A 22,600-nucleotide genomic window follows, 5' to 3' on the forward strand; every position below is an offset into this window, starting at 1 on the left:
CTCTTTAATTCAACATAAGAGCTGTGTGGGATATATCTATGATTCCTGAAGAGTCCAGCTAACTTTTTAACTCTTGTAATATTAATACTCAAGGAATTACTTCAAATTTTATATACCCTATCCTGTTTCCCCAAAATTAAACTCATCTTTAGTTTATAGTTTAAATGAGACAAGCTATAAGCCAAAATAAGAGAAATAGATCTAGCCTAACAAAAAGCCTAGAAATGAAAACAAGGTGCAAGTATATCTCTTCTAATCAGGATGCTTTGAAAATAGCTCAATTAACACATCACTTATTACTTAATTTAACCAACTTACATGGCAAAAGCACTACTGTAAGTTATTTAAAATTAAGGTTTGGCTAAATTAACACTTCAGGGTTGCCAGGTAGTTCCATAAATGATAGACTCAACATATGAGGCGCTTAATAAAAGTGTATGACAACTATTTTATTACTACTTTATTCAAATAGAAAACTATCTTTACCACTCTTAAAAATGTGTAACGGGTCCTATAATACTTACGCTGCATAAGCTTTTGCTATCCTCATGAACATAACTTCATCACCTCCTTTATCTGGATGATACTTAAGTGACAGCAAACGATACTGTTTCTTAATTTCTGCTACTGTCGCCCCCTAAAAGAAAAGGCTTTGTTTTAGTAAAAATAAGCACAATGCTGTAAAAACATAATCCATCCCACTTTGAACTTAAAATATTGAACTACTCAATATTTTCAGAAACAGAAAATGAAGTTTTCATCCTATATATACCTTGTCCTATAAATTTCACCCACATATTTTTAAAATAAAAATATTCATTTTGTCCAAGATATTTTATTTTATTGAGCACCTAGTATGTGCCACGCAGTACCCTAGGCACCGACAATTTTAGACTGATACTATATAATGCCATTTAAAGAAAATAAAATGATAGTGACATTTAAATACCAAAGAATGATCACAGTAAATTAAGTCTGGCTGAAAAAAATCTCAAATCAAAGGTTAACTTCCTTTCTAAGAAAAAAATCTGAAGAATTTCTGGTTTCACCTGCTTGTCAATATTTTAATGTTAAGTAAATACTTAATAAGTTTACCTTAGTTGTTTCCTAATTAGATTCAATTTCTATGAATAAATTTTTCACATTGATTTTTTATGGCATTAAATTGCCCCCAAACCTTTTAATCTTAAAAAATCCCTCTTGATAACCATGATCATCACAATAAGAAAACTCAGATGATATGCAAACTTTTCTTCTACAAAGCAGAAAACTACAAGATTAACACACTCCTTACTGTGTATCATATGAGTCTCTGGATCAAGCCATCTACTGAGGAGAGACTAGAAGTAAAAAAAAAAGTAGTATGGCAGAAAAAATGGAAAGGGCACTAGATTCACCTTTGTTACTAAGAAGTTATGGGACCCCAGACAAAACACAAATTTTCCAGGCCTCATTTTCTCCATGAGAAAAAAAGGGTAGATGATCGCTAGCATTCATTTCAGTTCTAACTTTCCACTGATTAACTTAAAAGACCAATTTTCTACTGCGACCCATCACTCAAGTTCAATCAAGAAAGTCAGCTAACAGGTACACTCAAGATTAACCTGAATTTCTATGACAAAGACACCAACACACTGCCTTAGTGTCAACTAACACAGGGTCCCATCCAACTAACATAAATAGACCTCCTGCTTCTAACTTTGCATTAAACCAACCTTAGAAATGTCTTTTAAAAATATACTAACTTCTCATCTCATCTTCAGATATTTTTACATTTTAGCAATTACAAACCAACTCTTAATAGGATGGCAATCAACATCTGTGGCTTAAAAAATATATGCTGGGGCTTCCCTGGTGGCGCAGTGGTTGAGAGTCAGCCTGCCGATGCAGGGGACACGGGTTCGTGCCCCGGTCCGGGAGGATCCCACATGCCGCGGAGCGGCTGGGCCCGTGAGCCACGGCCACTGAGCCTGCGCGTCCGGAGCCTGTGCTCCGCAACGGGAGAGGCCACAACAATGAGAGGCCCGCGTACCACAAAGAAAAAACAACCAAAAAAACATATATGCATTAGAATAATAATGGATTAGGTATCTTTTTTAACTGACCAGAGTCTGATTTCTTTAGGCACAGCTCAATTTCTTTTAGGCTGTGGGCCCAGAGTATTTTCAAGGGACTATATAAAATACTACTTACGGGATCCAAATTTAATACTTCATAAGGATTGTATTCTTGATATTCTCGGTCTGTTTTGGAAACTTTGTATGTAAGGAATAATAACAATGCCCATCCTGCAAGCAGAACTATTTTCCTGTTTAGAAAAAAGATAAGTGAAGTATAAATAAATACAACTATATGGTTTTCCTTTAAGATTCTAAAGACACTATGGCAAGGCATAAAACGATCTTAAGTAGTCTCATGTCACTGTGCTATTGACTCAAATTCTATAACCACTGGATTGTAAGACACAATAAGGACTGCATCTTTTTTCACCTTTGAATTCTCTAGAACCTAGCAGTGCCTGGCATATAATATTCTCTCAGTTACTATTTGCAGAATTTTAAGTAAGAAGTTAATGTACTCATTAACTTATTGGACCCATTCCATTAGATCAAAATATATTAATACTTAGTATTCAGTTAACCATTTAATGTAAAAAAGAATTGCTCTTGACCTTGTAATTACACTTTTAGTAAGATAAACTATGAAAAATAATGGGTCAATTGTGCAAAGATGAATAAGTAGCCTTGTTTATAACAGTAAAAATTTGGAAACAACCTTAAATGTCCATTTATAAGGAACTAATTCAATAAACCATTTATAGGAGACTAATTAAATAAACCAAGATATAGCCACACAATAGAACATTTTTAGCTAACAGATATAGAAAGACGTGCATAACAGGTTAAAAAAAGATATAAAAGAACATATAGTTTGAAAAAAAACTAATTTCTTTTCTCCTCAATATGTTCTATTTAGTAAAAATATTTAAAAGATTGATATTATCAGTGTTGGAGAGGCTAAGGTAAAAAGGAACTCTCATACATTCTACACTCTAAAGGAATATCTGGCAATAAGGTTATCAAAAGCCCTAAAGAAGTATATACCTTTTTAACTATCATCTATTCCACTTCAAGAAATTTAGAAGGAAATAAACTAAAATTAAGTTTATAAAGTATAAAAGGGTGGTTACAGGTATAATTCATAGCTGAAAACATACACACATAAATGTCCATCAATACAGTACTGAAAAGATAAATAACAGTACATCCATAGAGAGATACTATCTAGACACTAAAAATATTTGCTGTGGAAGATTATCTACCTTGTACTGTTAAATTAGAAAAACAGCTTTCAAAGCTGTATGTATAATATAATCCTATTCTTTGTAAATAAAAGTTTATTATAAGTAAAAATATAGAAGGTAAATCATCTTTTTTTTTAACATCTTTATTGGAGTATAATTGCTTTACAATGGTGTGTTAGTTTCTGCTTTATAACAAAGTGAATCAGTTATACATATACATATGTTCCCATACCTCTTCCCTCTTGCGTCTCCCTCCCTCCCACCCTCCCTATCCCACCCCTCTAGGTGGTCACAAAGCACCGAGCTGGAGCTGATCTCCCTGTGCTATGTGGCTGCTTCCCACTAGCTATCTATTTTACATTTGGTAGTGTATATATGTCCATGCCACTCTCTCGCTTTGTCACAGCTTACCCTTCCCCCTCCCCATATCCTCAAGTCCATTCTCTAGTAGGTCTGTGTCTTTATTCCTGTCTTACCCCTAGGTTCTTCGTGACATTTTTTTTCTTAAATTCCATATATATGTGTTAGCATACAGTATTTGTCTTTCTCTTTCTGACTTACTTCACTCTGTATGACAGACTCTAGGTCCATCCACATCCACCTCATTACAAATAGCTCAATTTCGTTTCTTTTTATGGCTGAGTAATATTCCATTGTATATATGTGCCACATCTTCTTTATCCATTCATCCCATGATGGACACTTAGGTTGTTTCCGTCTCCGGGCTATTGTAAATAGAGCCGCAATGAACATTTTGGTACATGACTCTTTTTGAATTATGGTTTTCTCAGGGTGTATGCCCAGTAGTGGGATTGCTGGGTCATATGGTAGTTCTATTTGTAGTTTTTTAAGGAACCTCCATACTGTTCTCCATAGTGGCTGCACCAATTCACATTGCCACCAGCAGTGCAAGAGTGTTCCCTTTTCTCCACACCCTCTCCAGCATTTGTTTCTAGATTTTTTGACGATGGCCATTCTGACTGGTGTGAGATGATATCTCGTTGTAGTTTTGATTTGCATTTCTCTAATGATTAATGATGTTGAGCATTCTTACATGTGTTTGTTGGCAGTCTGTATATCTTCTTTGGAGAAATGTCTATTTAGGTCTTCTGCCCATTTTTGGATTGGGTTGTTTTTTTGTTATTGAGCTGCATGAGCTGCTTATAAATTTTGGAGATTAATCCTTTGTCAGTTGCTTCATTTGCAAATATTTTCTCCCATTCTGAGGGTTGTCTTTTGGTCTTGTTTATGGTTTCCTTTGCTGTGCAAAAGCTTTGCAGTTTCATTAGGTCCCATTTGTTTATTTTTGTTTTTATTTCCATTTCTCTAGGAGGTGGGTCAAAAAGGATCTTGCTGTGATTTATGTCATAGAGTGTTCTGCCTATGTTTTCCTCTAACAGTTTGATAGTTTCTGGCCTTACATTTAGGTCTTTAATCCATTTTGAGCTTATTTTTGTGTATGGTGTTAGGGAGTTATCTAATAAGGTAAATCATCTTAATGGTGGTTACCTTTAATGATGAGATTGAATAATTTTTTTATACCTTTTGTATCACAATTTGTTACATTAGGTAGGAACTGTTAAACAAAGACATAAATGAATCATAGGAGACCTAATCAAACAAAACTGAAGTGACCTATTTTCAAATACAGAAAGAAAACATTCCGTGTGTTTAAGCTCTCTTGATAGGAACCTAGCTTAAATGTGTTTATTTGGAGTTTCCAGGATCCATTTCCAACCTACCTCCTTACTTTTATCACCCTAGTATTTCAAACAAAATAAATCCCCATATCCCACAGTCCCCTAAGCTTTTCCCACCATTATGCTTTTGCTCTTGGGTCTTTCAACCTAGAATTCCCATTCCCCATTGCTGCATATCCAAATTATATTCATCCTTCAAGACTCAACTCAAATTATGTATCCTCCAAGAAGCAATCCTTAACCCTTGTTAAGATGATCAATGGGGAGATCATGGTTACAGTCACAAAGAAGCACAAACCATGACCTTCCTCCTCTGGCTAGTTGCAAACTCCTTGAGCACATGGACAGGATCCTATTCAGTTCTGACTAACCTCAGAGTAACAAACAGAGATGGCACTCAGATGCAAATTTCTTTCTATCTGACTAAATTAATGTTCTAAACCTTATTAAGGGCACAATACTACAAGCTGCTTTCCATACTATCTGTATGCCCAAAGACGAAGAGGGAGGCCTACCTGGAATACTCCTACTTTTACCTGGCTATCTAGGGAGAGGTAGTTAAGAACATAGGCTCTGGAGCAAAAACTACCTGAAGTCAAATCCCAACTTTACCACTTATTAACTTAGAGATCTTGGCAAGCTGCTTAGCCTTTTACAATTCAACTTCCAACTTTTAGGGTGGGTCTGAGAATTAAATAAGATTAGGTATGTAAAGCCCCTAAAAGGTGCCTCACAGATAGTAAACAACCAATTCATGGTAGCTATTTGCTGTTATTAGTAACTCTAACCCAAGTCTCAGCTTTCAACTAGGACCTCACTTACAAGGAAATCTTCTCTATCTCATGCCAGTTAAGAGCCCTCCCTCTGTTCTTTCATGGCACACCCTCCCCGCCCCTTACAACCCTTATTAAATTCTATTATCATCACTTGTTTACTTGTTAGTATTTGTTACTCAGGTATATCAGCGCCTAGTATAATACCTGACACATACATAGCACAAAATAACTACTTATTTTATGAATAATGAAAATAATTTAAAACAGTAACTTTTGACTCAAACCCAAAGTTTGCTAATACCCTCAATATGCTAAAGAACACTTGAAAATATACTTTATTTCCACACAAACTTAGTGACTCCACATTTTGTTTTGTGAACTTCCCCAAAAGGCTACAAAGCTCAAAAAACAATGACAAAAGTAAAATTGAAAACCACTAAAGTAAAATTTTAAAGCAAACAAGGGTAGAAGAGAAAGGGAACAAAACACCTAGAACACACTACACCCTGTGTTAGATGCTCTTCATGTAGCATCTAGCTCTCTGAGCCAAAGAATAAAGGGAAGAGAGAAGAGGTTAATGACAGAATCCCCAGGCTGATGAAAACTACCACAACCAATAAAACCACGCTCTAATTTCCTGAGAGCCATACCAAAGGTAGAAACATAACAGATTACATCATACTGTGCCCAATTTTTTAAAAACATGTTTGGTTTCTCTTAAAAGACAAACATTTTCCCTACATACGGCTTCAGTAATTAAGTTGAGGTCTTGTGTTTTTTCTTTTAAGCAACTTCCAGAAATTAGAGTATTACAAAATGACTACTTAATTTTGAAAGAATGCTTCAAGGTTAAGTAGCAAAAAGGTTTTGATGGTTCCTGACCTTATCTAAAATTTTACCAGTATTATTTAATTCTTCCTTATTTAAACATGCATTAATCTGTACTTCTATTTAAGTAAATCTCTTTACTAATTATTAAAGAGAACATCACAAAGTTGGGTTTTTTTCTTGAAAACTGAGGTTCAGATACCCACAATGTGTTGACCAAGGCCCAAAACAGAAGAGGCTGGAAAGCCAAAAATATCTGCCTGCTGCCTCATAAAAGTTTAATTTAAAACGAGAAGCAAGGACTTCCCTGGTGGCGCAGTGGTTAAGAATCCACCTGCCAATGCACAGCACATGGGTTCGAGCCCTGGTCCGGGAAGATCCACATGCCACGGAGCAACTAAGCCCATGCGCCACAACCACTGAGCCTGTGCTCTAGAGCCCGCGACCCACAACTACTGTGCCCACGGGCCACAACTACTAAAGCCCGCGTGCCTAGAGCCCATGCTCCGCAACAAGAGAAGCCACTGAATGAGAAGCCCACGCACCGCAACGACAAGTAGCCCACACACCACAACGACAAGTAGCCCCTGCTTGCCGCAACTAGAGAAAAGCCCGCGTGAGCAATGATGACCTAATGCAGCCAAAATAAATAAATTAAAAAAACAAAACAAAAAATGAGAATAGCAAGGAATACATAGTGAACATGAAACTACTCTTGTAAACACTAATTTTGCCTTTTAGTTTCACACCATTGAAGAACTCTTAACACCAAAGCTAAGATTTCCCTCCCTCTACAAAAGAACTAATCCAGGCACATATGTTGAAAACTATCATCATCATTTAAACCAATTTTTCTTTCTTTTTTTTTTTTTTTTTTTTTGCGGTACGCGGGCCTCTCACTGTTGTGGCCTCTTCCCGTTGCGGAGTACAGGCTCCAGACGCGCAGGCTCAGCGGCCATGGCTCACGGGCCCAGCCACTCCACGGTATGTGGGATCTTCCCGGACCGGGGCACGAACCCGTGTCCCCTGCATTGGCAGGCTGACTCTCAACCACTGCGCCACCAAGGAAGCCCTAAACCAATTTTTAAAAATAACTGGATCCACTTTTACTAATATCCTCTGCTAGGTCTTGCCCTCCTATCTACTGGATAGATATATGTAGGTAATTCACAGGATATAGTCCTCCAATAATGGCAGCTCTTTCACTTCCTCTCAGTTTCATCTGTTACCTGTAAATTGATGACTTAGGGTGAAGGTCCAAAGCCCAGGCTAACCAGCATACCCGACAGCCTCAAAAAATCAAAGACACCTACTCAAACATGCTAATGGCCTGTTTAAGCAGATGGCCCTGCAAAAATAAAGGGTAACTAGGTTCCTACTCCACCACCTCTTGCTGCAGGAACTTGGTCAAGTTACCTCATCTTCTTAGTCTCAGTTTCCTCATCTGAGAAAAAGCAAAAATATCTACCTTAAAGTTAACATAAAACTAATGAGATAAAATATAAAATCCTAGCACAGCCCCTGGCACACAGTATGTGCTCAAAAACTTCAATCACCATGAAATGCAAACTTGACCCTGTCACCTCCATGCTTTCGATAACCTTTTAAAGATTCCTCCATAGTCTTTAAGACAAAATTCAAATCCTGACACAAGATATACAAGATCTTCCTTCAAGATTTGACTTCTCTTTCTCCCCTCCTCCCCCAAGTCAGAAGTACACTCTCTCTCTTTTGAACTTCTAAACCATTCTCTGTTCAGACTGTTCTCAAATTTACTAATCACATCTTACCCCTACTAAGGTTACAATTTCTTTACAAACACATGTTTTTATTCATCATTATACCCCTATTTTATATGATACCTAGCAAAGAGTAAGCACTAAGTATGTTTTTTACTGAAATCAATTACTTACTTTACTGTAGGAATAATATTTGGCTGAGGTTTTAATAACCGTAAACGATACCACATACATCTTCCATATACTTTTCTGATATTCTTTAATCGATTTTGCTCTGTCAAAAGAAAGAAAAATAAGGTGATAAGTTCAACGATTTCCACAGTGAAGGCAAAACCAGAGTTAAAACCATACTAACCTTCATTATCATGCTAATATTATATTGGAACAAAGTACTCTCTACTTAAACTTTTAAGAAAAATTCACAAGATAGGCTAAATTTTCTACCACTTAGAACAAATGATCTATCTGGAAAATTTTATTCAACTACCAGGCAATCATTTTTCATGTGAGACTTAACTTCTAACTGAAAAAATTAAAAACTGACTTGAACCCGAAATATTTAGTTATATAATCAGTAATTTCTGAGAATTTCTCTCCTCCTTTCCCTTCTGCTATAAAAGTAACAAAAAGTGCAAAATAGTTGGAACGTGCACTTTATTAAGGAAGCCAAGCAGAAATGATAGTCTTCAAATATGAAAATAATTATGTTAAATGAGAAAAGTCACCCAAACCCTTAAGAAGTTAAAATAGGTTTATATAAGAGTTATAACAAAAGGTATTATTTTAGTCCCCAGGGAAAAGTCTGCAATTCAATTAAAAAGGAATTAAACCAAAGCCAACATATCATATACTGTTTTACTAAGCTCACTACAATCACTTGGTTTGAATAACTCTCCCAAGTTTAAAAAAAAAATTAGGTAAGTTTTAAAATAAAAATCTACCTTTTCATGAAGATGGCATATAGAAAGCAAAGAAAGAAGCCCATGCCACTCCAAAGCCAAAGACAAAAACAAAAGCTTGGAAGGCCAAGAAGGCAGTGCTAAAAAGCATCCATATCCACACACACACAAAAAGAAGACTGCATGTTACCCACTTTCTGGGTGGCTCAAGACACCCCGAAGGCAGCCCGTTTATCCTTGGAAGAGCGACAAGCTTAACCACTATGTCATCATTAAGTTCCCCTTGAGCAGGGAGTTGGTCATGAAGAAGACAGAAGACAGCAATACACCTGGGTTCATTATGAATGTCAAAGCCAACAAGCACCAGATCAAACTGTCTATGAAGAAGCTCTACAACATTGACATGGCCAAGGTCAACACCCTGATCAGGGCTGATGGAGAGAAGAAGGTATGTTCGACTGGCTACTGACTATGATGCTTTGGATGTTGCCAACAAAACTGAGATCATCTCAACTGAGTCCAGCTGCTTAATACTAAATAAAAATTTTTTCACAATATTAAAAAACTACAAAACCAAAGTCCTTAAATGAGATCTCAGGTAAGTAAAAGAACTTTGCATATAATAGAATGTTCCAAAGCTGCCATATAAGAAGCCCACCAACCCTGTTATCACCATGCTTCCAGGAAAGAATCCACATGAGAGAGCTATGTGGCAGGAGGTATCAGAAACAGGTGTGGTGAAGAAGGATCCATGTAGGGGGAGGGGTGGTGGCAGAAAAGGAGACTGGTAATATGCAGGGAGAATTATCAAGTAAGTTAATATATTAAGGATAACTGCAGTCAGTTTTTCACTGTCAGAGAAGGGAGTTACATATGTGAAAAATTAGAAAACATGAAGTAACTCTGTGGTATTAGAGTGGAACTGAAGATATGAGTAAGAACTAGTTAATATCTTTTAATATAGAAATATAGATGTAGATCTATACACATACATACACATTCTCTAACTCTATTAAGTGAGCCTAGGAACAATGACATCTCAATAGCAGTGAGCACACCTAGCACCCAGATCTTGATTTCTAAATAGCATTCTCTGCTAATGGGAACCAGAGATCCAAGTATCTTCCCACAAAATATTACAAAAGGGAAAGAATGATTTTACAGTGGGGAAGTGTGATAGGCTGAATAATTGCCCCCGTCAAGATGTCCACCACATCCTAAAACCCAGAACCAGTGAATATATTATCTTACATGGCAAAAGGGACTTCACAGATGTGACTAAATTAAAGATTTGAGATGGGAAGATTATCCTATATTATCTGGGTGATCCCAATATAATCACAGGGGTCCTTATAAGGAAGCAGGAGGGTCAAAGAGAAGATGATGTAACAATGCAAGCAGAGGTTGGAGTGATGTTCTTTGAAGATGGAAGGAGAGGTCACAAACCAAAGAATACAGGCTGTCTCCAGAAGCTGGAAAAGGCAAGGATTCTATTCTAAACCCTGCAGAAAGAACCTGCCCTGCCAACACAATCACTAGCCCAGTAAAACCACCCTTGGAAGTCTGGCCTCCAAAACTATAAATTTGTGTAATATTAAGCCACTAAGGTTGTGGTTTGTTACAGCAATGATAGGAAACTAATACAAAAAATCTGGTGGACAACATTTTCAGGTGATCGGTGAACATCACCAGCAATGAGACAAAATGCAATCATATACCATCTAACAGAATGCAATGAGAAGAACACAGAATCAGTTTTGTGAAATTCTTCTCTAAGATACATAACCTGAATCTAATAATGAGAAAATACCAGACAACCAAAATTCAGGTCCATTCTACAAAATAATTGGCCTATGATCTTTAAAGTCAAGGAAAAACTAAAGAACTGTTCCAGACTGAAGGAGACTAAAGAAACATGTCAATTAAATATGATGATGTGTGATTCTGAAATGGATCATATGCCATAAAGGACATCATTGAGACAAGTGACAAAACTTGAATAGGTCTGAAAATGAAATGGTAGTAATGTAAATTTTCTGATTTTCACAGTTAAATTATGGACACTTTTGAAAACACCACGGGTGATTTTTTAATCTGGATTTCATTAAATTAAGTCTCCCATTTTAAGTATGAAACCAAGGAAACATGTTATAAGAACATGCTGAAGTCTCTATTAACCACATGGCTTGATCTATTCAAAGGAATAATATTCTCCCAACGTTTCTGTCCAAGAGAAAGTACACATGGTTTTCAGCCCCCAAAGTCTTGCACGACGTATACACGCACCTTGTATGCCTCACTCTTCCAATCCAAAATTTATATCTTAACCTTTTAGCAGAATATTTAAATAATCAGTAAGTACTATGGGGTATAGTTTACACAGTAACACAGTAATATCCAGCACCACTCAATATTCATAGTACACATTCCAAAATTCTATACTAATGACCTCAAGTCAAAGTAACTATCAAAAGTAAAGTCCTTTGGGCTTCCCTGGTGGCGCAGCGGTTGAGAGTCCGCCTGCCGATGCGGGGGACACGAGTTCGTGCCCCAGTCCGGGAAGATCCCACATGCCGCGGAGTGGCTGGGCCCGTGAGTCATGGCCGCTGAGCCTGCACTTCTGGAGCCTGTACTCCGCAACGGGAGAGGCCACAACAGTGAGAGGCCCGTGTACCATAAAAAAAAAAAAGTAAAGTCCCTCCACAAGGAGGAATGGATTGGGACTTTGGGAACAGCAGATACAAACTATTATATATAGAATAAACAACAAGGTCCTATTGTGTAGCACAGGGCACTATATTTAATATCCTGTAATAAACCATAATGGAAAAGAAAAAAAAAGTAAAGTACTTTGAGAGTTTTTTAAAGGCACTTAGAATAAAAAGAAATTCATTTATCAACTTCTAGTTTATAGAATTACTAGTTTCATGGCCAGCAAAAATTACCTAAGTAATGTCATTAACTTATAATATAGTTTTTAAAGAAATTATTCACATTTATAGAAAAGGGAAATTACAAGGTCATAAAACAATTCTGTGATTTAAAAAAAAATAACAACATATGATGATTGCTCTCAGCAATCATGAAGTTTGTATGTCCACGGGAGTAGTCCAGGCTTGGGGGCAGGTTATTATGGTTGTGCTTCACAAGCTATACAGTGCCTTTGCTACAACAGTCATATCCACCTGTAATGCAGAATGATCTGTCAGTCTGTAATATAACTGAGTGAACCCCCCTTAGCACCATATTCCTAGAACCTAAAGAGCTGAAAGAATGTTAGCCAGATCCGGTCTTCAAACCTGTGTGCCTGCTTACTACAAAAGAATTTTTTAAAAATCATGTACCCTCGGGCTTCCCTGGTGGCACAGTGGTTGAGAGTCTGCCTGCCGATGCAGGGGACACGGGTTCGTGCCCCGGTCCAGGAAGATCCCACATGCCGCGGAGTGGCTAGGCCCGTGAGCCATTGCCGCTGAGCCTGCGCCGTCCGGAGCCTGTGCTCCGCAACGGGAGAGGCCACAACAGTGAGAGGCCTGCATACCGCAAAAAAAAAAAAAAAAAAAAAAAAATCATCTACCCTCTTGTAGAGTTCTAATTTGACATCTAAAATTTTCATCGTAAGTTTGAAGAGTTGCAAAAGATGTTGTTTCTGACATAAGTTGATATTTTAAAATAAAATAGTTTCATTGCTTTTAAATGTATCAATGAAATCTAAAAATCATAATGGCAATTTCATATCCACCATCATCCATTTACAGAAATTTATGAACAAGCTCTTCATTCTACTTCCCCCACATAATTTTATCCTAATGTAATATATTTTTATCCTGGTAAGTCATTTCTTATAATACTGACACATACTTCTTCAAGTTAATTTGTTTTATTCCCTGTGACTATTTTTCCCAAATTTTTATATTGAAAATTTTCAAGCCTTCAGAAAAGTTGAAAGAATATTACAATGAACAATACCCTTCACCTAAACCCACCAACTATTAACATTCTGCAACTCTTGGCTTTATCTCTAGTTCCTTCTTTCCCTCCCTCTCCCCTTTTTTTAGAATAAGTTGCAGACATCAAGACACTTCACTTCCAAATGCTTTGGCACGCATGACCAAAGAACATCAGTAATTTCACCACAGTGAAGTTTAACACATCCATAAGGTTTTTTATGTGCTAAAATTTCTGCTGCTACTTTTATCCGTATGTGTGTTATCAAGGCAACATAAATATTACAAATTGACAAACTACTAAAATAAGAGTAAAATATCCGTTACGCTTTCACTTATAAGCAACTTGTAAATATCCCATATGTTCAAAGAGTTGAAACTCTAAACACTGAAACTTAGTTTTAAAAATAAAAAGTACACTGTTGTCAATAATGGCACAATGTTAGGTAAAATAGCTTTATCTTTTACTTTAAGTATGTTTTTTCAAAACTTGGAAGTTGCAGATTATCTTCAGTTATTCAATTTATAGAAGAAACATGCTCCATAACCTAACTGACAAAGGCAGTCCTCACTGTTAAACCAATCAGGCAAACCAAACTTGGTCCAAAAAGTCTGACTTCATTTTTCAGTTCAAATAAATATATCAATATATTTTGAGGATTATAAAAATCACTGAGAAATAAATTTTAGAATATACCTTGCAAAATAGATTACTAAAATTAATAAAGCTAAATGATATAGAGATAACATAATTTACTTAAAAGAAAAAAATGTACCACACTTCTTTCTAAAATTCAGTGACTCCTAAAAACTATTCCTAAATCCCTTAAGGGGTCCAAGAAAATAGTACCAAGAATCAAAAGGTTATATTCAATACCCCAAAAAGTCTAGAAGACATTATATATCAGTTTTCTAGCTACCCAAAGTCTCTCTGCAGCTAGTTGAGAATATATTATTACCTCAATGTGATGACCCTGGCTCACTCGTTGTTGGGACAATTTCGTTCTTTTATTTAAAAAAACAGGAAAACACGTTTCACTGTAATAGTGCAGTTTGGTTCCTAGAATACTTCAAAATAGAAAAGGCATGAAAATGATCATTTGGAAATGAAAAACTGAGAATTCAGTGCTCCAGACCTCCAAAACTATCGCTTACCTAGTCACCCTAATCTCAAAACAGACTAAGAGAAACTAAAGCTTCTGTTATGCTCTTAACCTGAATCTGAATAGTTAGCCATAGTGTGTCATTCTCAAGGCCAGGTCAGAACTGTTTGGATTTGGGATAGATAAGACATTTAACGCTACTCACCATCACTACCACCCAGTGCACACAATCACAGATTACCTAAATTGGAAGGATTTCAGAAACCTGGGTTCAGTTGCCACCTACCCCCCTATGCATACCCTGGCAACAGAGAAGGAAACCCAGAAAGCAGCTGAAAATGTTTGGATCAGAGTAGAACCACCCCACCAGAACCAAAGTTCATAATCCTCAGGAATGCCTAAGGATTATATAAGTGCAACGTAAGTGCAAACCAATACAAACCAAGTGGTTCAAATAGATTCAGCTGGTGCTTGACTGGACAGCAGCATACAACTATACCATATGCTTACCCACCTCAATTTTATTTTCCCTTTAGAGTACTGAAACGAGTACTATAGAGCAGTTTTTCAGCTCAGCACTATGGATTTTGGACTAGGTAACAGTTGTGGGGAGCTGCCCTGTGTATTAGAGTATGTTTGGCAGCATTATGGTCTCTACCCACTAGATGCCAAGAGCACCTCCCCACTGGAGACAATATTAAACACACACACACCAAAACACATGGCTATAGCGGGGTCATGGAAAGCAGCTGAATGCTATAGCCTGAAGACAAGGGACACAGGGAGAAGAAAGGAAAGGTTGGGAGAATAAACAGAGGTGATAAGGCAACAATTCTCTTTTTCCATTCCCCTACAAGTATCCTTCAGGCAAAGAGAATCACTATATATTTGAGTACTTATGAACACCTTGAGGGAGGGGGAGGTTGGGGAGCTTGATTATTTTAAAAGAAGAAAAAAGCCAGACAACAAAAAAAAGCTGGAGGAAGAAAGCCCACAACAATCTCAATTAATAGTAGTTTAGCACACTTCAGAGGTCATCTGAAGGCAAAAATATTAAGATATTCCATAATTATCCCTGGGGGTATATCTCACAATTACAAGTGTTAAGCTGTCATTGTAAGCAACCTTTGTAAAGACCACTTAAAAAATTTAGCAAGTGGCTACATTATGGAGATTAAAAATATATACTTACAGGATGATCAAACACCTAATGTTATATAATACTGCACTTGTGGCTTGGAATAAAATTTCCAGTGATGGTATCATATTCAGAGCCCAAAAGTGCTATATCACAAACGTAGATGAAACATATACATTCTGAAAAACTGTTAGATGACTCCTAAAATACCTCTGGTGATCACAAAGACACTGAGGTTGAATACATGAGGAGTTTGAAAATAATTGTTTCCTGAAATGTAAGGGGATAAAATTGTATTTTTAAGTACTATATTTTACAGTATATGATTTTTAAATATTTTAAGTAGATACGACTTCATCCTTTAAAGGGTATATATCCATGCTGGCCAAAAAACTTTTTTCACCTCATTAAGAAATAGGAGACCTTGACAACTTCTCTGCTTAGAAACTTTCAATAGCTTCCAACTGCACCTAAAATAAAATCTAAGCTTCGTACCAGGCTTACAGACATTATCAGCATCCCAGCTCCCTCTCTGACTTTATCCCTGATTCTTCTCCTCACCTGCCACACTCTTGCCACTTTGTTCTTCTCTGTTCCTGGAATATGTCCAACTCTTTCTTCCCTTGAAGACTTTGAACACTGTTTCCCCAGCCTGAAACAGGCTTTTCCACTCAAATCAGATCTTTGAATGGCTGGCTCCCTTTTGTCACTCAGCTTGAAGAAACTTTCTCAGGAAAATTTTCTCTGAATATTCTACTTCTCTACACAGTATTTATCACTATCTGATTTTGTTTGTTTATTTGTTTAGATGTCAATCATCTCCCCCACACTAAGATGTAACCTTCAAGAGAGCAGGGATCCTGTCTATATTGTTCACTCCCATATTCCATTGCCTAACATAATGCCTGGCAAATAGTAGGTGCTTAACAAATATTTGTTGAATGTTTTAATTACCTCATTTAGACCTCCCAACCACCCTGGGGGTACGTATGTATGGATGGATGATTATACTTCAAAACAAAATGAAAAAACCTGAGGCTCAGTGAGGTTAAGTAACTTGCCCAAAGTTACAGACGGTACCAAAGGAATTGCAAATAACCACTAAAGAATACAGATGAGACTTGTGCCCAGGTTTAAATTCATAGGCCTGTGCACATAATCACTTTAACTGTCTTTCCTAATCAAAGAATAGTTAGATTGCCTTGACAATTCTCAAAAGCAGCTAAAATATATTATGACCCTATTCTCATTAACTTAACCAGACCAGACTATATCTCCGAAGCAGAAAATGTAATACGAAGAAATTCAAGTCAAAATATTTAAGAACAAGGAGTAGCTAAAAACAACTGATTAGATGACACCTCTAAACTTCTGAAACAGAAGTTTACAGACCAGGGATTCCCTGGCGGTCCAGTGGTTAGGACTCGGAGCTTTCACTGCCGTGGCCCGGGTTCAATCCCTGGTGGAGGAACTAAGACCCCGCAAGCCATGCGGCGTGGCCCAAAACAAACAAACAACAACAAAAAAAACAATAAAAATTTATTTTTAAAAAAAAGTACTACAGGGCTTTCCTGGTGGCGCAGTGGTTGAGAGTCCGCCTGCTGATGCAGGGGACACGGGTTCGTGCCCCGGTCTGGGAAGATCCCACATGTCGTGGAACGGCTAGGCCTGTGAGCCATGGCCGCTGAGCCTGCGCGTCCAGAGCCTGTGCTCCGCAACGGGAGAGGCCACAACAATGAGAGGCCCGCGTACCGCAAAAAAAAAAGTACTACAAATAAAACCGCCACAAGGACTTCAGTATTAAAGAGTGTGGGACAAGGCAATGTAGCACATAAATTTGAGGGGGAGGGGATGGTAAACCAGTTCTTTTTCGTTTGTTTTAGCTCAATTTGCTACAGAAGTGTCACGATCCAAAAGAAAAGCAAACCATCCCTCATATCTGTAGGACACAGGGGTTTTTGTGAGCCGTTTGTCTCTAAGCCAGAAGATAATACTAAGGAAAGAAGGGGAGTCTCAACTGCAGGAACGATTCATTTCAAGCTACATTTCTTTTTTTTTTTTAACAGATTTTATTTATTTATTTAGGCTGCATCGGGTCTTAGTTGCAGCATGCAGGATCTTTTGCTTCGGCACATGGGCTTTTCTCTAGTTGTGGCGTGCAGGTTTTCTCTTCTCTAGTTGTGGCGCGGGCTCCACAGCTCGTGGGCTATATAGTTTGTGGCACGCAGGCTCTCTAGTTGTGGCGCGCAGGCTTAGTTGCCCCACAGCATGTGGGATCTTAGTTTCCCGACCAGGGATCTCAAACCCGCGTCCCCTGCATTGCAGGGGAGATTCTTTACCACTGGACCACCAAGGAAGTCCCTCAAATTACATTTCTTAAACTGAACTAGAGGTGCAAGATAGTGGAGAATTCTAAATGAACTATAGTGTGCTGCAAATGGGTCCCCGAGAAGGATGCTATGTCTCCTTAGCATACTCTCAAACATGACCCAAGACCCTATTAAAGGGTCCTCTCTACCCTGCCATCTCATCAGCCAACAGCACAGCTACTCTCTTAGCTACCTTACTCTTCATCCATTCCTCTACCATTACCACTCTATTTTTCTTTTCACCTTTATCTCAAGTGATAATCCATAGCCCAAGTCAAAGGTTAATTATTTCTAAGACAAAACAAGAGAAAAAGAAATAGAGAAACTCAAATACTGTCACAGTAAAGAAATACTAGCTTTAAAAAAAAAAAAGGCAATTTAAAACACAAGGATGGGGTTTCCCTGGTGGGGCAGTGGTTAAGAACCCGCCTGCCAATGCAGGGGACACAGGCTTCAAGCCCTGGTCCGGGAAGATACCACGTGCCGCGGAGCAACTAAGCTCGTGCACCACAACCACTGAGCCTGCGCTCTAGAACCCACGAGCCACAACTACTGAAGCCTGTGCACCTACAGCCTGTGCTCTGCAACAAGAGAAGCCACTGCAATGAGAAGCCCGCATACTGCAACGAAGAGTGGCCCCCACTCACCGCAGCTAGAGAAAGCCCGCACGCAGCAACAAAGACGCGACACAGCCAAAAATAAAAATAAAATTAATTAATTTAAAAAAAAAACACACAAGGATATATGTCCCACTGGGACCTTAAACACTACATACCCCAAAGTAAAGACAATTCACTGAGCTGAAAGGGCCTGCAGACATAAGAGGTACAGAGAATGTCTTCCTCCTTCTATGGCTATGATTGGCTCATTCCATCATAGCCAATCTAGCCAAAGATTCTTTGAATAAGCTTTTAGACATTAATACAAATTCATACAGTAAACTGAACATATACATAAGAGCAGAAGGAAGAAAGTATTCACCATTCTGACACCCAGATAATAATCAATAATAACATTTTAATGTGTTTCTTTTGTAGTCCTCTTTCAGAGAACATCTGGGAAGGAGGAAGGAAGAAAGGAAAGTTGGCAAGGTTGAAGTTACATACTCAGGAAAGACTTCTCTACGAACAAGATAATTCCAGCAACTAATTTCTAGGGGCAATGTGCTTCCCTCAATCAGAGGGCTGTGGGGCTGCTTCAATCAAGGCCCTCAAGAACACTTCTGCAGTAATGATGACATCTACTACTTCTCCCCAGTGCAGCAGATGCCCAAGAGATAGTTTCTCAGACAGAAGAACAAGCAGGACATACAAATGCTAATTTAAGGGCAGCACTCTATAATGTACCAGCGTACAAACTGACAGACACAAACACATAAAGCTAAAGTTTGTGTTAAAATCACATTACCTGTAATTTTTAATTTCTAAATATCTCCCATGTTTAGAAACTCAATGTAAACATCATTTAATGACTACTAATAACCAAATGAATTGACACCATAATATACCTACCATCCTATAATTCGACATACAAATTGTTTCTGATTTTTTGGTATTATGGGCATTTAAATAGGATGTTCTGAGACTCAATTTCCAACGCAGGGGTGGGGAGGGTCCCCACACCTTCGACAAGTAATTCTTGGAATACCAGCTAGGTGTCCGAAAATTCAACTCAGTTCTGACACTATCTACCCAGAGTTAGCATCAGACTCCACAGGTTGAGGGCTCAGTCCCACAAGACTGTACATCCATGCCCCCCTACTTTAGATGCCAGTCGCAAGCCCAGGTTATAGACTGGGCGGTTCCAACCACCTCCTCCTTTGGTTTGATTAATTTGCTAAAGTGGCTCACAGAACTCAGAGAAACATTTCACTTACTATATCACCGGTTTACTATAAAAGGATACAACTGAGGAAAAGCCAAATGGAACAGATGCATAGAGCAAGGTTTGGGGAAAGGGTGAGGAGCTTCCATGCCCTCTCTAGGTGCACCTCTCTCCCAAAATCTCCATGTGTGCACCAACCCAGAAGCCTCTCTGAACCCTATCCTTTTGGGGTTTTATAGAGGCTTCATATAGGCACGGTTGATTAAACCACTGGCCATTGGCATTTGAGCTCAATCCCTAGCCCCTCTACCATCCCTGGAGATCAGGGGTAGGACTGAAAGTTCCAACCCCCTTATCACATGGTTGGTTCTCCTGGTGACCAGCAGGGTCCCTTTTCAGTGCTTCCAAAAGTCACCTCATTCACATAACAAAAGATACCTGTATCACTCTTAACACTTAGGAAATTCCAAGGATTTTGGAAGTTGTGAGCAGGAACTGTGGACAAAGGCCAAATATATACAAGAACCATACATCTGGTCATTCAGATGACCAAAACATATTTTTATAAGTCACAATATCACAGTATCTTTCTTTGGTCCTATGAGTATTTAGAACTATATCCTTAGAACAGTGTCCCAGAAGTGGAATTACTAAATTTAAAATTTTTAACATTTTTATAGCTTTCTTCTAAAAAAGGAAGTAGGACTATACATTCTTTTCAGCAGTTGGCATGAATGGCACCACCATTCTTCAGCAGCCAGTATTAAACCCAATTTTTACTAATCTGTACTCAAACTCTTGAAGGCAGACATTGTTGTCATATACATAATCAGCCCTGCCCTTTCCAGTTGCCAAGAATATAGCAAGCACTACATAAATATTTGTATAGAATGTAGAGAACACCTTTATTAAATAAATATTGGTGGGTACCTACTATGTGCCTGGATGTTTCTGGACACTGATACAGCAGAAAACAAAACAAAAACCCCTGCTCTCACACACCATACTTTCTAGCAGAGGAGAAAGCAATAAACAAATTAAGTAAACTATATAGTATATTAGAAGATGATAAGTGTTATGAAGAGAAATAAAACAGAAAAAGGGAAGAGCTTCTTTGAAGGTAGAAAAAAACTTAACAATTTTAAATAAGGTGCTCAAAGAAGGCAACACTGAGAAGATGGTGTTTGAGCAAGGACATAATGGAGATGGGGGAGGTCGTAATGTGGCTACTAGAGAAAAAGCATTCCAGGCATAGGGAGCAGCAACTATAAAGGTTCAAAAGAAGTGTGCCTCATGTGCCCTAAGAACAGCAGAGCAGCTAGTATGACTGGAATGGAAGAAACAAGAGAGAAAGTATAAGAAATGAAGTCAAAAAGCTCATGAAGGACTTCACAGGCCACTCTAATGACTTTAGCTTCTACTGTGATTGAGATGGGAGAGGCTTAAATGGTTCTGAGCAGAAGAGTGACATGGGCCAGCTTCAGTTCTAAAAGGATCACTCTGCTACTATTTTGAGAAAAGACTGCAAGGAGTAAGGGTAGAAACAATGAGACTAGTTGGAAGGCTAATGATAATCCAGGCAATAAAACAGGGTGGTGGTGGTGGTGGTGGAGCAATAAGAAATGGTCAGACTAGATATAATAATTTGAAGGTAGAGCCAACAGGACACACTAAAAGTCTGGAAGTGACATATGAGACAAAGAGATGAACCAAGAATAACTCTAAGGCTTCTTGCCAGAACAGTTGAAGAAACAGATGTGATTAACTGAGATGGAGAAGACTATAAGTCAAGAAGGTTGGGGAGAGGGGAGACAGAAATCACATCAGTATTTTGCATATTAAGATGTCTATTAGATATGCAAATGGAAATGTGGACTCGGAACTTACATATACAGAAGTCTGGAGTTCAAGGAAAGAGTTCTAGACTGGAAATATAAGTTTTTATGAGTCACACAGCTGATATTTAAAGCCATGAGACCAGATGAGATCACCATAGGAATAAGTGTGGATGGAAAAGAAGTCAAGGACTCAGCCTTGAGGTATTCTAAAATTAAGAGGTCCTCACTAGTAAACTATGCTCAATAAATTATCCCACAAAAATAGAGACTACCCACATGTCTAGAGCCAACTGATTTTTGAAAAGGCTATTGTTCATTCAATGAAAAATGAACAGTCTCTTCAACAAATACTGCTTGAAAAACTGGATTTCCACCCCTAGGAATATACCCCAAAGAACTGAAAATAAGAACTCAGACATTTGAATGCCAATGTTCACTGCAGCATTATTCACAAAAGACAAAGAACAGAAACAATCCATGTGTTCATCAACAGATGAGTGAATAAAAATGTGGTATATCTGTACAACGGAATATTATTCAGCCATAAAAAGAATGAAGTTCTGATACATGCTACAACACGGATGAATCTAGAAAACATTATGCTAAATGAAATAAGCTAAACACAAAAGGACAAATATTGTATGATTCCACTTATATGAAATATCTAGAATAGGCAAATTTACAGAGACAAAAAGTAGCTTAGAGTTTACCAGGGGCTGAAGGAAAGAGAGAATGAGAAGTTATTGCTCAACAGGTACACAGTTTTATTTGGGATGACGAAAAATTTTGGAAAGATGATGGCTGCACAACATTGTGAATGTAATTAATGCTAATGAACTGTACATTTTAAATGGTTAAAACTACAAATTTTATGTTTTATATACATACTACCACAATAAAAATTTTAAAAGAAAAGTAATATATCAAGTAATATCTCAAGTATGTCCCTTACCTTCCTATTGCTACCACCATTGTTTGGGCCCATATTATTTCTTGTCTGCTTCTCAATCTCTATACTGTCTCATCCTATGAGATGTTATTACATTAATTTGCATATAGCACAGTTGCAAAAGTGTTCTAAAATGTTCAAAATGACACACTGTCAACCAAATCACATATACACTTTTCAGCTGAACAT

The 22,600-nt window shown here is 37.8% G+C and overlaps 1 protein-coding gene across 1 annotated transcript in view; it reads right to left on the reverse strand.

The window, feature by feature from the left end:
* The window catches only part of SEC63 (SEC63 homolog, protein translocation regulator), a 71,282-nt gene that overhangs the window by 41,484 nt on the left and 7,198 nt on the right, over positions 1-22,600 (reverse strand). The window contains exons 2-4 of the mRNA XM_082668523.1: positions 8,522-8,621; positions 2,194-2,308; positions 525-637 (exon numbers count right to left, since the gene is read on the reverse strand). Of these exons, the coding sequence (XP_082524649.1) occupies positions 525-637; positions 2,194-2,308; positions 8,522-8,621 (328 nt within the window). The remainder of the gene's footprint in view (positions 1-524; positions 638-2,193; positions 2,309-8,521; positions 8,622-22,600) is intronic.

This window comes from Grampus griseus (genome assembly GCF_964374135.1).
Source record: "Grampus griseus genome assembly, chromosome: 13".
NCBI lineage: Eukaryota > Metazoa > Chordata > Mammalia > Artiodactyla > Delphinidae > Grampus > Grampus griseus.